At 45.5% G+C, this 17,500-nt stretch overlaps 1 protein-coding gene across 7 annotated transcripts in view; it reads right to left on the bottom strand.

The window, feature by feature from the left end:
* The window catches only part of LOC126985122 (sodium-dependent neutral amino acid transporter B(0)AT3-like), a 174,208-nt gene that overhangs the window by 66,159 nt on the left and 90,549 nt on the right, over positions 1–17,500 (bottom strand). For all 7 annotated transcript variants that reach the window (XM_050839606.1, XM_050839610.1, XM_050839604.1 and 4 more), the window contains 4 exons: positions 13,868–13,983; positions 13,547–13,654; positions 8,520–8,603; positions 3,167–3,328 (listed from right to left, as the gene is read on the bottom strand). In XM_050839606.1, coding sequence (XP_050695563.1) covers positions 3,167–3,328; positions 8,520–8,603; positions 13,547–13,654; positions 13,868–13,983 — 470 coding nt within the window. The remainder of the gene's footprint in view (positions 1–3,166; positions 3,329–8,519; positions 8,604–13,546; positions 13,655–13,867; positions 13,984–17,500) is intronic.

Below are 17,500 nucleotides of genomic sequence, written 5' to 3'. Positions count from 1 at the left end.
TGTCGACGAGAATATTTTGCAGGTCCATGCCGGTACAGAACGGTCCGTAGCCGGTCAGTGTTGGATAGTGTGAACACGCTGCCGTCACCGACCGGCACCAGCACAGCAGACAGGCGTGGCCTCGGGGAGCGTAGCACCGCATTCATTCATTCATATTTTCTCTCTCTCTCTCGCTGTTATTGCCTCCCTAAATGATGTGTTTCTTTTAGTGATAATGTCCTCAAGTAGATTTAGCAACTTATGAAACTGATGTCTGGACAGCCTGAAATACTGATGGAACTTTTGTTCGTCGTCCATCAGTTCTTTGTATAGTGTTGCATATATTCTCCTGTTTTCCTTTTCTTTAATGATTTATGTACCCAAAGTCTTTTGTTTTTCTTTTGGAGATTTTCATTTTCCTCTTCTTCCATAAGAAGTGCTATCACTGCCAAGTCATTGTCACTAATATTCTCGAACATGGTTAGCACAGCTGAGATGTGTCCGGGGTGAAGGGCAGGATCACACTGCTGAGAAAGAGACGGAGTGAGCACGGTGTTGCCGGTCCATGACGGTCCCGTGCAGGTCCGGGCCGTTTACGTGCTGGTGTAGTGTGAATACACATGCTGGTGCCGGTTAGTTACGGCCCCGTTCAGGTACGGTCACGCGCCGTAAACGTGCTGGTGTAGTGTGAATCGGCCTTAATTAAGTCAACTATTCAGTCTGCCATGCACAGGTCCTCTTACTTAGTGTCTAATTTTCTCTCTCCAGGCAGTAGGTTTCCCTTTTTCCATTCCTTCTCTCTCCTTTTCCTCACCTTCCCCTCACTCACAGTTACTTGACGGTCTGAGTGAGGGGAACGAAGGAAGGAACACGAGTTTGCAATATAATGTTTCTTATGATAATCATATGCATATTATTATTCACTTTTAGTAGTCCTCCGCGAAGACCTACTCTGCCCCCTGAGGGAAGAAAGGGGTCGGAAGGCGCGGCTCACTTGTAAGATTTTTTTTTATATAGACCACGCACTTTACAGCCCAAGGAGGAAAACGAAGGGCGTGACGTTTTTGTTATATGCTTCTCCTTTCTTAGTCTAATGTACTGGAGTAAGGAAAACGATTATATGAAGTGTTTAGGATGTAATAATGCCCATGAAAGTTTTATAGTAAATTCTCTCACTTTATCACATAATTTTAACTTCTTGATGAAAGGACAATGAAGTGTTTCACATGATGGACAATAACATTTCTAATAATAACTTTTAGTAACTTTCAAATTTCCACGCATAATTAACTACGAACACACATACGTTAAGGAAAACAGGACATGACACGTCTTGCTTGTGACATATATATATATATATATATATATATATATATATATATATATATATATATATATATAAAAAAAAATCAATCTACCAGTCTACCATTCAGAGCAACTATAATGTCTGAGCTATTGAGGACGAAGGATGTGAATTATGTGTGCAAACTGTAACGGATGAATCTTTTTCCGTCTACCACTCAACCACAATGGGGGGGGGGGATGAGCGTCATGACAAATAAAAGGACGATATATCTTCTTTCCAGTCTACCACATTTTCTGTACTTCTTTTCTTTCTGCCAAGTACAACCATCCTACCATTCTTCTTGACATACCAGATACCTTCGTTGGCATGGAGGGTGGCTGCACAGGAGTAACACAAGTATATTTATATTTATTTATACGTATCATTGAACCAATATGACTTAATTGTCTAAACTGTGTGGTCTAGTTTGCTCTCAATCCTACAGATAAAACGAGAATCATACGGCGAATAGAACGCTTAATTAACGCTTCAGAGGGTAGCAGCTCGAGGGAGGTTGTGTTCATGATCGTTTTTCAGGAGTCCAACATGTTAACTGCTGGGCCGAAAGTGGCGGGTTTAGTGCCAAGGTTTATTGAATTCGTAACGGTAGCATAATTTAAGAGACTAGGGGCTGGTGCACGTAATTTATTTATTCTATTCTATTATGTTTATTTAATCGAGAGAGAGAGAGAGAGAGAGAGAGAGAGAGAGAGAGAGAGAGAGAGAGAGAGAGAGAGAGAGAGAGAGAGAGAGAGAGAGAGAGAGAGAGAGAGAGAGAGAGAGAGAGAGAGAGAGAGAGAGAGAGAGAGAGAGAGAGGATAAGATAAGATAAGATAAGATAAGATAAGATAAGAGAAGAGAAGAGAGAGAGAGAGAGAGAGAGAGAGAGAGAGAGAGAGAGAGAGAGAGAGAGAGAGAGAGAGAGAGAGAGAGAGAGAGAAGTGGTATATCATATGATTTTCACCAACATTATTACTACTGCTAAAACTGCCGGTCACAATCACTGCTACAATTGCTATCATCATCATCATCAGCGTACTAGGCCCCCCCCCCTCCCCCCCGCCTCCTTCACCAATCACAATAACCACCACTTCCCCAACTAACTCATCACCACACACTTCGAACCGACGCAAGACACCATATCCACCCACCACCTCAACCACCAGCCTCCTGTCACCTACGCCCCCTCTCCCCTTCTCTCCGTTCTTACCGTCCTACAGTCCCTCTTTAACACACTCCCCCCTGCCTCGTTTACGCCTTCTTAACACCCTCTTCCCGGCCTTTTTACCTCCTTCATACTCCCTCCCTCTCTCCTTCCCACATTCTCGCCTCCTCCTTGCTCTTCTCCCTCCTCCTCCTTGTCCCTTTAACATCCTCACTCCATCTTCCTGCCTCCTGAAACACCCAACTCCTTGGCCCCCAACTTACTGCCTCCATCTTTCTCTCTTTACCCTCCTGCCGTTTCGACATCCCCCCTCTCATCTCCTTCCATTCATCTCCATGCATCTTAGCCCACTTTCTTACACCTCCTTAGCCCAGCTCCTCCTCTCCCACAGCCTTCTTGCTTACCCTTATCTCATTGCATTTCGAACATTATCACTTCGAGTCATCTGCAGTTAATTCCCTGTCATCTTTACACGTCCTTTCAAACCCACACAGTTATATACAGAGAGAGAGAGAGAGAGAGAGAGAGAGAGAGAGAGAGAGAGAGAGAGAGAGAGAGAGAGAGAGAGAGAGAGAGAGAGAGAGAGAGAGAGAGAGAGAGAGAGAGAGAGAGAGAGAGAGAAGTAGAGTAGAGTAGAGTAGAGAAAGAGAAAGAGAGAGCAGCTGCTTGTCACTTACCTTGCCGGAGGATGCGATGCCTTTAGCCATACAGAGGTAGGTGAGGACCCAGGCCACGAGGAGGCAAATAGCGATCTTCCAGTTGAACCTCTCGGGGTGGTTGATGTCCGGCGAGATCTCTAGCGTTTCTCTGTACCAGAAATACTCTGTCGGGCTGCTCTTCTGCGGGTGGGGAGGCGGAGGACGCATGTCAGGCTTTTGTAGGGGCTTGGTATGGGTCACTCACTGCTTAGGGGGAAGAACCTTATTTGTTAGGCACATTGTTAGTTTAACCTGGTAGACGCGACGGGCCAAATTTGTGGCTTTACCGTGTAGCAGCGACGGGTCAAATTTTTGCCATAACATGATGCATAAACCTATCACAAATGCGTTGATATATATTATGAGATGGTTTGCGTGAGTGATGATTTTTCTCACTTTCTCGCTTAGAGGGGCCTTTTAGAAACATGATCCCCGCAGCTACCGGGTTAACGATAAAAGCCGCTGCTGTTACTGGTGGCGTTATTCCGACCCAAACACCGTGATTTCCATAATGTTATCCACGTCATCATAATATCATAACTGGCTTCAATATTTTTTCCCATTTGCATCACAGAAAACGAGATTCATAATAGGAGACGCTGCTGTTACTATAGTCTATTCACTTAAGTCCGACCCAAGCTGACAACATAAACCTAAGCGTGTTTGAAAACTGAGTGCTGATTGGCTGCTGCTATGGCTTCCAAGTTTTCTTTAACCTCTGTTTGTGTTTATCTCACGCAACACTTTCTGCTAATCTGCACCGTGCTTACGAACACGCTTAGGTTTATGTTGTCAGCTTGGGTCAGACTTAGGTGAACAGACTATAGTGATGTTACCCACCACCAATATCACAACAATACCACCACCACCACCACCACCACAACTGCAACCATCACTTTCATTATCATCACGAAACCTTCCTGAACCTTTCTGGTCCTATGCAACCGCGTTCACCAATACTACAACTCAACAACCACCACAATCATACCAACCTCTACTTTCACCACTTCACCTCAACTACCACAACCTTAACCATCTCCACAACCAACGCCACTATTTTTTTTCGTCACCGTCACAATCATAGCAACTTTTTTTTTTACAATAAAGGAGAAAGCTCAAGGGCACAAAAAAAGGAAACAATAATAAAAAAGCCAACCACAACTATTACAACCCTAACCTTCTTCACTACCACCATCGCTATTTCTTTTCATCGTCAAAATTACCACGACGAAGCTCTCCTCAGCATCCTTCTCGGCCCACTATACAGTCAAGGAAGCAAGCAGACATGATTGTGTGAAGTTCGCGCCACAAGCAAGTAAAAGCGTGGAGCTCTATTCGCTAAGTGCACATCATTTGTTCCTTTGATGAGGCTCGGGGGAAATTCTGTAATCCCCGTGATGCGAAAGTTCTGTGATTTATCAGGCTCGAATCTTCTTCCATTTGACGCTGCATGGTTGCCTATTGGACTGACTCACAGAAAATGGGTAATGGAAATTGTGCATATGATGGTGGGATATTTCTGCAGCCTAAAGGGGCTATTACACTGGGCAAATTATCCGTGGATCTTCAGTCAAACCACGATTTCCGCTGGCGTGGTTCTCCTATTTCCGTGGTTTTCTGACGAGTCCACGATCTTCCAAAGCTACGGTAGATTTCACCAAAGGACGACGGTATTACTCACCATCATCATCAGCAGCAATAACAAGAAACAAATGAGAACCACGCCAGCGGAAATCGTGGTTTGACTGAAGATCCACGGAAAATTTGCCCAGTGTAATAGCGCCTTTATAGGGAAATCATATGATCCCGTGATGCGAAACCCCTGTGATTTATGACTCGAATCGTCTCCTGTTCTTTGTTAGAGGCTTACGAGGACGATTTAGAGGAGGATGGGAACGGAATATTTTGTGTAGGGATATTTCTACGGCACGATAGGCTAATGTGGTGCCTAGTGGGGGGTGGGGGGGAAGGGAAAAATGGGAAAATGTGTTATGTACGGTTGTTGCAATACGCCGATCGTGCAGGCAGAAAGCATAGCGCCAAACCACCATGAACTTTACCAATATACAACTATAGGGGCGCCACACTGTTCTGTTCCGCACCATACCACACTGCACCAGCCACACCATCACTTCAGCCACTTCACCACACCACTTTAACCCGTCCGCTGCGATTGGCACGGATTCGGCTTTCACTAGTAGCCTGGTCACATATAGTCCGAGGTCCTTCTCTGCCTCTGTGGTGGATAATGGAGTGTTTCCCATGTGGTATTGGAATGCTGGATATCCTCTCCCATGGTGCAGGACTTTATATTTTTCCTCATTGAATTGTAGCAGCCACTCTTTGTTGCGGTCAAGGGGTTAAACTGATTCCCATCACAAAATAAATGAACTTCACCACCACATAACCCGTCACTGCTCTGTACCACATCATACTGCCCTACACTGACGGTACTTTATTTCAACACTAGCCTAGAATCGTATTATAAGACATTTCGCCGCCCAAGAACACATATTTAACAAGGCTTTCGTAGGAGTTGTGGGCATTTCCAGGAGTAGTTTTATGACCCTGGTGGTAGTCTGACCCTTCTGCTGTACCGTGAACCTGAAGAAACACTCATTAGAACCTGACTGACCCCCTCTTTGACCTTTAGAAATAACTGATGTGAGAAGCGAAAGTGTCTTGTAATACTGACCTAGAGAACCACCCATCACTTTTTCGTATCGCTTCACACTGCCATCAAGACATCACGTTAAACACAATCTCCACTACTACAAAGGATCGCGTCACTGCTCTGCACCACACTACGCCGCCACACTTTGAAGTAGAAGACTTAAGACATTTCCTGCCGCACTGCAAACAATACTCAGAAGTTAGAGAGGCTCACACATTTGTACAACAGCCATACAAAGAAGACTTAGACGAACACCTAGCTGACATATTATTACTGAAAAATAGCAATAAAGGAAGTGAAGAAATAGAAGAAAGGAAAAATTACTTCAAAAAACTCTGGAAGGAAAGACAAAGAATTCAGAAAAGTAAAACAAATGCAAAACCAGTGAAAAAACAAAACAAAACTAGATGTCAAGTGAATATTGAAAAAGAAAATAAGAGTTAAAGCGCGAGAACATTGACATTGAATGAAAAGAAAATCCGGGAGCCGTTGCAAAGGCATATCCCGGGACTACATCTGGGGCCGGATTCATCAAGCCACTACAAGACCGGTCGATAGTACAAGTCTTTAAGTAAATCTGTCCTCTACGAATGATCCTTGTGTTTAGGCTGCTCCGATGACAGTGAATGAAGTACTGGCCTGCTCGACACTTCTTTCATTGCCATTGGAGTCGCCTAAAGATCAAGAGCGTTCTTAGATGATGGAGTTACCAGAAGACTTACCACACAACAGGTCTCGTAAGTGGTTTGATGAATCCGACCTCTAGTCTGATCTCATCGCACCATTGGAAGTTACTAGATAAACAATTCGACATCATTCATCAAGACTCTCTTACCGATACACAATACCCAAAACACCATCTCCGGTTGTTATGTATACCCCTACCATCACTACACCACACCATTTAACGTCACATAACACCACATTACACCACGCTACTAGATAAATAATCCCACATCATTCATCACCATTCTCTTGCTCATACACAATACCCAAAACACTATCTCCGGTTGTTACGTATACCCCTACCATCACTACACCACACCATTTAACGTCACATAACACCACATTACACCACACTACTAGATAAATAATCCCACATCATTCATCAACACTCTCTTACCGATACACAATACCCAAAACACCATCTCCGGTTGTTATGTTTACCCCTACCATCACTACACCACACCATTTAACGTCACATAACACCACATTACACCACACTACTAGATATATAATTCCACATCATTCATCACCATTCTCTTACCGATACACAATACCAAAAACACCATCTCCGGTTGTTACGTATACCCCTACCATCACTACACCACATCATTTAACGTCACATAACACCACATTACACCACACTAAACACACCAACAGCTGAGTTAAGTAAGACAGTGCAACACATTTAGCAACATGATTACGCGTGACGATACACCCCACCGTTGCCAGATTATCGTACTCAGAACCGCGCATTTTCCTGTTTCTGGCCCGTAAATGTTGCCAAGAAGCACCAATAACTAACCATTTAAACGATAACCATATATGAATGCAGTTATTTGGGTGATGAAAACAGTTTTGGGCACCGTTGCCAGATTATCGTACTCAGAGCCTCCTAATTACCGGTTTTTGAGCCATACCCGTAACTATTGCCAAAAATGCTCCAGTGATTAACCATTTTAACGATAACTATATATGAAGGCAGTTACTGGGGTCGAGGAGGCAGTTTTGGGGTTGGAAATTGGCAATAATAGGAGGCTGAGTACGACAATCTGGCAACGTTGATACACACTGCAACTCAACGCAACAAGACAACACACAGCAACTCAACGCAACAAGACAACACACAGCAACTCAACGCAACAAGACAACACACAGCAACTCAACGCAACAAGACAACACACAGCAACTCAACGCAACAAGACAACACACAGCAACTCAACGCAACAAGACAACACACAGCAACTCAACGCAACAAGACAACACACAGCAACTCAACGCAACAAGACAACACACAGCAACTCAACGCAACAAGACAACACACAGCAACTCAACGCAACAAGACAACACACAGCAACTCAACGCAACAAGACAAAGACCGAGATTATGCAGCACACAACATGGCACAACACAAAACTACACAAGGCACCACACGACACAGCACAACACAACACAACACAACACAGCACAATTTTGCACAACATAACGGAGATACAATGCAATACAACACAAACATCTCAACACAGAAATTATGCAACACGCAACATGGCACAACACAGCACTACACAAGGTACCACACAACACAGCACAACGCAACACAATACAGTATAGCACAACATAACGGAAACACAATGCAATACAACACAAACATCTCAACACATCACCACACATTTACTCATTAACATAGCCACCAAAACACACCACACGTACCACAACCACACCACATGACGCAAAACCACAACCATCACAGTCATCATCTCACCATACTATACCACACCGCAGCACAACACAACATACTTCAACACTATACAACATCGACGAGCACCACAAAACGTCACAAGCATGGAAGCACAACATACGGTACCACATCACACCACATCATGCTACCACGAAGTTCATGCCACACCAGAACTCCCGTCATCAGTCAGCACCTACCGCACATTCCTTCACGTCTTTGTACGACCCGTTGTTGTAGTAAGTTTTGGGGCATTCCGTCCACGGCAAGGGGCTGCGAAAGCTCTGTTGGGAAAGGCTTGCTTCAGTCCATCACATGAGAAAAGTAGAAAAAGAAGAAGAAGAGCGAGAGAGCAAGATCAAGAGAGCAAGAGCGAGAGCGAGAGAGAGAGAGAGAGAGAGAGAGAGAGAGAGAGAGAGAGAGAGAGAGAGAGAGAGAGAGAGCAGGGGGAAGAGAGCAAGAGCGAGAGTAAGAGAGAACAAGAGAGCAAGAACATGAGCGAGAAGGCAAAAGCAATGGAGAGAGAGAGAGAGAGAGAGAGAGAGATGCGACAGGGAACAGGAGAAACACAAGAGTAGTAAGGCAGAGTAGTATGTGCGTAAGACTGAGAAAAAGATAGATGTGCCCAGCAAGGGCTCCATACAGGCGTGGTGGCACCACGCATCTTGGGAGGTGTCGCGCCTCATCACCACGTGTAGTACGCCAGGACGCTGGACACAACGATGGCACAGATGGCTGTAACGTCAAGGAACACGTCCACCCAGGTGTAGGGCGCGTCCCAGCCCTGGGCGTGCCGTTTGGTGCTCTTGGCCGCCCGGCTGCGCCTCACCCGCCGGCGGAGAGTCTGGTTAGTATGGTCCGGGGTCGCCTCGCTGGGTTCCCTCGCAGCATGTGCCTCATGGTTAGAGGCCGGGGTCATCACGGCACCGACCTCCCCCACACCATCGGCCTTATCACTTGAGGCAGGGGTGGTGGCACTAGTATCTCCTGTCAGGGTGATGGAGGCAGGGGTCGGGGCGCTGGCATCTTTGTCGTTGTTTGTCTCGTTGCTCGAGCATGGGGTCAGGTTACTGGCTGCCTGCCCCCCGTCAGCCCGGGCAGTGGAGGCTAGGGTCAGGTCATTGACACCCTGCCCCCCGTCAGCCCGGGCAGTGGAGGCTAGGGTCAGGTCATTGACACCCTGCCCCCCATCAGCCCGGGCAGTGGAGGCTCCCCACCTCACCACCACATGTAGTACACCATGACGCTGGACACAACGATGGCACAGATGGCTGTAACGTCAATGAACACGTCCGCCCAGGTGAAGGGCGCGTCACAGCCCTGGGCGTGCCGTTTGGTGCTTTTGGCCGCCCGGCTGCGCCTCACCCGCCGGCGGAGAGTCTGGTTAGTATGGTCCGGGGTCGCCTCGCTGGGTTCCCTCGCAGTATGTGCCTCATTGTTAGAGGCCGGGGTCATCACGGCACCGAGCTCCCCCACACCATAGGTCTTATCACTTGGGACAGGGGTGATGGCACTAGTATCTCCTGTCAGGGTGACGGAGGCAGGGGTCTGTTCATTGACACCCTGCCCCCCGTCAGCCCGGGCAGTGGAGGCTGGGGTCAGTTCATTGACACCCTGCCCCCCGTCAGCCCGGGCAGTGGAGGCTGGGGTCAGTTAATTGACACCCTTCCCCCCGTCAGCCCGGGCAGTGGAGGCTGGGGTCAGTTCATTGACACCCTGCCCCCCGTCAGCCCGGGCAGTGGAGGCTGGGGTCAGTTCATTGACACCCTGCCCCCCGTCAGCCCGGGCAGTGGAGGCTGGGGTCAGGTCACTGATACCCTGCCCCGCGTCAGCCTGGGCTGGGGTCACCAGACCTGGGGCTGCCCGCCCATCACGGACCTGGGGGCACATTGCGGGCCGCGCCGCCTCTCCACAGCGGCGTCCATTGCACCGCATGCTGGTATAGGCGCCTCCGGGGTCTCCTCCGTCGCAGAACATCGAGAAATGCAGCATGTCCAAATTGTCGAGGAACCTGCCCAGAGTCATGGTGGTTCTGATCAGGGTCTTTCCTCCGGAGCTGCAGTGCAGCTGGACGGTCCTGCTGCCGTCCTTCTTTCTGAGCCTGGCCAAGGGCACGCTCAGGGCGCCCTCAGCCTCGCAGGCCTCAATCCCCTCGGCGCACTGCCAGCCGGTGCGGGGGAAAGTAAAGTTAGCGATATCACGGCGCCTCCTGAAGCAGCCGTTGCTCCTGTAGGACACCCTCAGGGCGTCCAGCCTGCGGAGGCCTTTCCGCAGGGTCACAACCACGTTGGGTTTCTCGTGGGATACTTTGTTTCCCATTGTTATTTTTCTTTGTGAGTATAAAAATATCAGAGCAGAAAGGGGGAAACGTGAGAAAAGAGAAAACAGATGAAAAAGGGTACGGTGTGTAAATGTGAGGGTTGAGGAGAGGGAAGTAGACCGCGGGGGAAAGGGGGGAGGGGAGCAGAACGGAGAGTGCACTATAGAGAGTTGTCGTGGTAGTGGTGGGAAGACTGCTAGTAATAGAATAGCCAGACTTCCTCTACGCTGCAATCATCTGTCAGTTGTATTTCTGTTAGTTTTTGTCGGATTTGTACGAAATTTGCTCTTTTGAAATCGGGCACTATTACTTTATTTTCAGTCACAGTTGTTTGAGCTCTAATATCGACGCTCACTAATTTATGATCGCAAGAACCGAGATGTTCTCCTACCGTGACATTACTGACCAGGTTATCTTGGGTCTCTATAACAAGGTCTAATATGTTATTTTGTCGAGTTGGCTCAGTAACCTTTTGACTTAAGTAATTATCTTTTATAAATTCGATCATTCTATGTGACTCGTCTTCTGTAGCCGATAGTGTCGCCCAGTCAATATGAGGGAGATTAAAGTCTCCTAATATCAGCGAGTCGCTGTTATTAAGTGACTGCCTTAAAACACTGTACATTTCAACATCATTTTCGGGTGATTGCCTCGGAGGCCTGTAGGTGACGAATATATCTAAATTAAGTTTTACAGTATTTACTCGCACGCACAAATGTTCAACGTTACTGTCTCTTGGTGTTCTGTCGGTGAATTGCAAATAGCTTTTGAGGTAAAGGGCGACGCCACCACCTCTACGGTTAAAACTATCTTTGTTGAAGAGTCTGTAGCCATCTATGTTGCATTCTGAACTTAAATCAATATTTGTGGTATCAATAAATATTTCGCTTATAGCAATTACTTCCAAATTTTCTGTTGAAACAAGACATCTCAATTCTTCAAACTTGTTTCTTAGGCTGCGCGCATTGAAACTTAGGACTTTTATATTATCTTGAGGTTTAGTAATAGAGGCGGTGTTACTTGCGGTTCCATGGTTTGGCGTTGGTTGTGTTGCATGCCATCTATTTAAACGGGCGGGACGGTGAGACGCGGCCGAGAACAGATTTTTGACCGGGTATCACGTACTGCATCATTAAGGAACCTCCGAAGTCTGGCTGATCCTACGGGGGACAGGTGGAGTCCGTCCCTTTGGAAGAGCTCACCCTGGCCGTAGAAATTGTCCCAGGTGTTAAAGAACTCAACGACAAGCTCCCTGTCTGTAAGCGGTTGTTAAGACTGAAGGCTTTGAGAGAGAGAGAGAGAGAGAGAGAGAGAGAGAGAGAGAGAGAGAGAGAGAGAGAGAGAGAGAGAGAGAGAGAGAGAGAGAGAGAGAGAGAGAGAGAGAGAGAGAGAGAGAGAGAGAGAGAGAGAGAGAGAGAGAGAGAGAGAGAGAGAGAGAGAGAGAGAGAGAGAGAGAGAGTAATCTGTGTTTGGATTGTTGATGACAATTAGAGAGCGTTAAAGGAGAAACTAGGGAGTAAGACTGAGTTAGCTGGGTGGATAATGAAAGTGCCGATGCTAGGAAAGACTTAGGTAGTGTAGACCCTCAAGGACCCTCAACGTACGGGTCACGCTGTGGTACTGAAAATTTGTTTGCTAGACAAATGGCGGAAAGTACACAACTCATAATGCGGTTAAGGGGCTTGCAAAGGGACGTGAAGGGAATGCTTAAAATAAAGCTGGGCGGCCATAGTGAGAAAAAAACAAACTTTTGGACAGTTTTTTGTATGGCCGTGAACAGAGGTATATAATGCAAAACTTGCTGAAGAGAAGACTTATAGGAAAATATTAATAAAAGATGGCATAAATGTAGAGAAAACATCAAAGGCTTATTGTTATATTTTAACTTTGTTCTCAACGGAGTACAACTTCAGCAGTTTGAAATTGCTATTTGGTTGTTCGGTCGGTTACTGCTTTCTTTTCCTTAATTCATCTTACACTTTGAACTTTAAATGATCTGTTCTGGATGCATTGCGTGCACTCACAGGGCTCTTGAAGAACATAAATATGCCTGACCATGGAACAATCAACTTTGTTTTTCAGAATCATACTGAATGGACATTTTTATAGATTTAAATTGTTATGTCGAAACACGAAGGCTCTGGAACACTGCCTGCTCCTAAGTTTAACAGTTTTTTTTTTTATGCTGGGTGCACATAAGTAACAATTCTACCATATCAATTTTGCTATATTTTTTCTTGGTCTATATAGCCGCCTTGTCAAGTACAACCATGCAAATCTCGATGATACGACTGAGGCAGCGGGGCAGCTGAACATTTGGGCAGGAGGAGGCACATAAGGCTTAGTTAGGCACGAGTCCCGTCGTTCAATTTTCATAAGTTGGCGATTCTTAACCTCAGCAACAGGTTGATCGTGTCCTGAACGTTCCCTCAGGTTGTAATGACCACGGGAAGCATTTGCACAGTCGCAATTAATTTGAGTGGGTGTTGGCTGCTGGTAAATAGTGTTGGGAACTGTTTGTGGGCTTAGATAAGTTGTGTAATGAACAAGTGGAAGATGCAGGACCGGGAGTTAAGACTTTTTACAGCTTGTGTCCTTAGCCAGAGCGGTGAGAGGTTTGGGTTCTGTGAAGTCACCGGGGGTTATGAAGGTAAAGCAAGACAGGGGTATGAGGCTCGTTAGGCTGTGGGGGCTGTGATTAGTGCCAGGGTAGTGAGGATTCTAGGGGCGTGTGAAGTCTGGGTATGAATGACAAGAATGTGGGAGCAGTAGGCTGTAAGGAGTGTAAAAGCTGTAAGGGCTAGGAAGAGCTCTGAGGTACTAAGATGAGTGCGGTGTCAAGGGAGCAAAAGGAAAGTTATCAGCGTAGGGTAGGGGAGCACAGGCAAGCTTAGGAGCAACACTCACCCCAGCGAGGTAGTAGAGGCACCAGGCGATGATAGTGTTGTAGTAGAGAGCCACGTTGAAGGACACGAAGGCGGACGCTACTCCTATACCCCCGCAGTAGGGCGATACCTGTGACAGATACACAAATACGCACATATACATAGCACGCTTGTGGACTACCAAAATACACTGCAGGACAAGTTTTACTAATTTGCCTGACTAATGTCGTTTTCAGGCTTCAAACGACATATTGTAGCGATTTTTAAAGGTCGGTTTGCTCTCTCCCAGACACATATAATTATCATCACAGGCCGCGCATCCGTAATAACAAAACTAACTTACTTGGTTCCAGACACCTATGGCACCCTTCCTGAGGCGCTGCCCGACGGCCAGCTCCAGGTAGAACACCGGGATGCCCTCCACGGCCAGCATGATCAAGTACGGGAAGAGGAAGGCGCCTGTGGGGAGGAGAGAAATCGCGTGTTAGAAGGTGAGGAAGGAACAGGGATTGATAAAGAAGGGGAGAGGAGAGGAGAGGTGAGACGAGAGGAGACGAGAGGAGAGAAGAGGGTAAGGGAAGGGATGGAAGTCAGAGAAAGGAAAGGGAAGAGGAGAGGAGAGGAAATGAGTAAAGGTGAGATAAGAATTTGGCACTTATCTATGTTAAAGTGCATCTCCATTTTCCCGGACCAAATTGAAATTCTACACCAAGTTTGGGGGTCTGCCTGTGGTATATGAGAGGACTGCGTTACCAGTATTCCTGTCGTCAGCAAATTTAGCAATTACGTTAATTAGTTTAACATCGATGTTAGTAATATATATTATAAACAGTACTGGGCCAAGAACTGAGGCGTTAGGGACCTCACTACTACTCTGGGGCAGCTCCATTAACTACTATTATTATTTTTTTCAGCAAAGGAAACAGTTCAAGGGCAAAAAAACCCCACCAATAATGAAAAAAAAAAAAAAGCCAGCAAGTCACTGTCAGTTGCTTGTCACTGTTGCCAAGTAGCGGTCTTCGTGTGATTAACTCACAATATATACCTGGTTTCTTGATTTTGCAATAATTCGTGGTGAGGAGCTTTATAAAACGCCTCGTAAAAACTTCATAAACTATACGCAATGGTTTGGCTACGTCACAAGCTCAAGTGGTCATTTATCCTATCTTAGTGAGTTAGAGGCGGTGGCTGAGTGGTCGGCGTGTAGTCGGGTTATTCTGGAGACCCCTGTTCAAGTCCTGCCTGTAACTACAAGCTAACAATTTTCAGTAATTGCTGAGTGGACAAAGTTAACCCACATACTGTTCTGACGAACACCTATTTACCAGGACTATGGCGAAACCAAGTCAAGGAAGAGTAGCGCCACTGTAAAATACTTTTCTGTGCCACTAACGGGCTTGGGCAGCCGAATAGGCCTCACGATGAGAGCCTACCGGCGCCGAATGTAAAATTAATAAGAGACCAACAGGAACTTTTTTTCGAAATCTGTCGTGAATCCTTAATTGGTGAGCGACATCGTGTTCGAAGCTTTGAAGCAGTGATTCAATTCAGCGAAGCTTCATGACAAAGAGTGAGAGGTAGGAATGGTAAGGCATAATTAGTAGCAGAAAATACGTATAGCCTTCAATAAACTCCATATATTACGATACGAAACGATTGTTAGTCTTTTTTAACCATTTAATAATTGATAGACTGAAGAAAGAAATGTCAAAACGAACTCATAGTGACTTCATAGCGGCCTACGTGCCGTGACTTATTTCCCAAGTGTGAGCGAGCGAGTGAGAGAGAACTCCGAGAAGCAAGTCACATTTCGCTTCTTCGCGTCGGGATGTCAACATGAGTGAGTGTTTCTCGTGATACAAGTAACATTACTAGTGACATGGTGACAATGGTGACAATTGTGACATGCAGCAGTAACAGGAGCATCAGTACTTCGTTAAATCCTGGCGTGTTCTTCAGCGACCACCACCAGGAGGAGAAACATGGGAGGTGGAGGAGACGAGAGGAGCCGCGTGGGGGATATGAGGTAATGGTGATCAAGTTCTTGTTTTCTTGTACTTTAAAGGCTCATTCTTGGTGTTCATGACAATAATTCGTGTTTTAGTGCTAATGTATGTAGTTGGCAGTGGTTATAACACGTTTTCTGCGGTAATAAGTGTGTGTATTTTGCAACATTGGGTAGTAGTTAACCTGTTAGCTGGTGGTGTGCTGTGATAGCCTAGTATGATGTAATTTTTCGCTCTCCTTTTTTCTTATGATTTCAGACTATGTTTCGAGTGTTGGGTGTTTTATCATGAATTTGGCGTTATCGTGTGTGGCTGTGGGTATTGTGTATGTGCTTATTTGGCTGTAATTTAGGGTTCATTCATTGTTTGGTTTGCGGCGCCTGGTAAGATCTTGGAAGCAGGCGCCGCGTCGTTGTGCAGGATGAACAAGGGTGATCTGATTTTCTTTTATACGTTTATTTTTTTGTGTGTGTATTAGACCATATGCCGAGTATTTATGGTGTTGTATTCTCTATTGTGGTGTTTAGGTGCTTAAGTGTGCGAACGGTGGTGGTTGGAATGTTGGGTGAATATGGTGTTTTATTTATTTGCAGCGTTGGTTAAGAAATACTATGGCGTGCTGGCGACAGCTGGCTGGCTGCTCCGTCTTCTTGCGATTATTATGTAGGATACTCTGCCATGATTACTGTTGTTGTTATGAATATTTGTTCTTATTACTATGTGTGTTTTAACTATTAATCACCCGTCGGACTCCTTTTATTTCTTTATTTCCTTCACAAACTTAATAGCACTGCGAGTCGCTTCTATTGACTAAGTTTTGCTGCTGATGTGATGAGCGGGTTAGGTTAGGTTACGTTACACTTATGTAGATTATTTTCGACTAATACATGTGATATTTAGCATACGCCGTTGTGAGCGATTGGCGACTGAGGCGGCGGTGGTTGGCGGCGTCCGGGTTCGCCTTTCTTGTGACCTTGAGAGGGCTTTAATGCTTATTTTTTCCTCGTCACCTTGGGACGGGGGAGTGACAAAAACTCATGGAACTAGTTGTTTCCGTCGGGAAGCTCATTAAAACATCATAACATGCGAGGAAAAGTTTCGTCCGCCATTGAGGGACGGGTGATTTTATAGATATTTACCTTAGTTATTATTATTATTATTATTATTATTATTATTATTATTATTATTATTATTATTATCATTTATTACTTCCTCCTCTTCTTTTCTTCTTCTTCTTCATCATCATCATCATCATCTTTTCCCATTTCCTACTACTCTTTCTGTCCTTTTCCTCTCGTGTCGCCATGTTCCTTGCTTTATGCCTTAATTACAGGCGGGGAAAAGCTCAGCATCGTTCTCGAAACATTCGTGCATGCTCTGCTTTAATTTCTTCGCTTGTGTCTGGTTTTATGTATTCCTTTTATTACTTGGAGTGTTTCACCTTTGTGCCAAAATTGCTTATTCCTCATTGGCATTATGTGTTTGTTTCCATTTTACTCTACTTCCTTCTATTTTTATAATTCTTTAATTCTTAGTCTGGTTATATTTTCTGGTCGTTTTACTCAACTGCCATCCTTGATCTCTCCAATCTTTACAAACTTTATCTATGCTTTTATTTGTCATTTTATGTTTGATTATTTCTCCATTCCAATCTTTTTTTTTCTTCCCCGCTGCACAATTGCATTTTTCTTTGCTTTGATTAATGGACCACACTCAGGAAATTGGATCTGCTTCAGATCCTTGGCATATTTTAGAGCCCATCTTCCCAGTGCACTGGTAAGATCCCACTGCTAGCTGATGTGTCCTCAGGTGGTAAACTGGGAAGGTATCATAGATACATACTTATATCAAGTTCCGTCCTAGGATGGAGCAGACCATGGGATTCCCAATTTTCAACTGTTATATAGCGCTCCACCAAAAGTAATGAATAAAGTGGCACCAAAAACAAAAACAGGGGTGGTATAGATCTA

The sequence above is a fragment of the Eriocheir sinensis genome, chromosome 58, assembly GCF_024679095.1.
Source record: "Eriocheir sinensis breed Jianghai 21 chromosome 58, ASM2467909v1, whole genome shotgun sequence".
In the NCBI taxonomy this organism is placed as follows: Eukaryota; Metazoa; Arthropoda; class Malacostraca; order Decapoda; family Varunidae; genus Eriocheir; species Eriocheir sinensis.
This window is presented reverse-complemented; position numbering and strand designations above follow the sequence as displayed.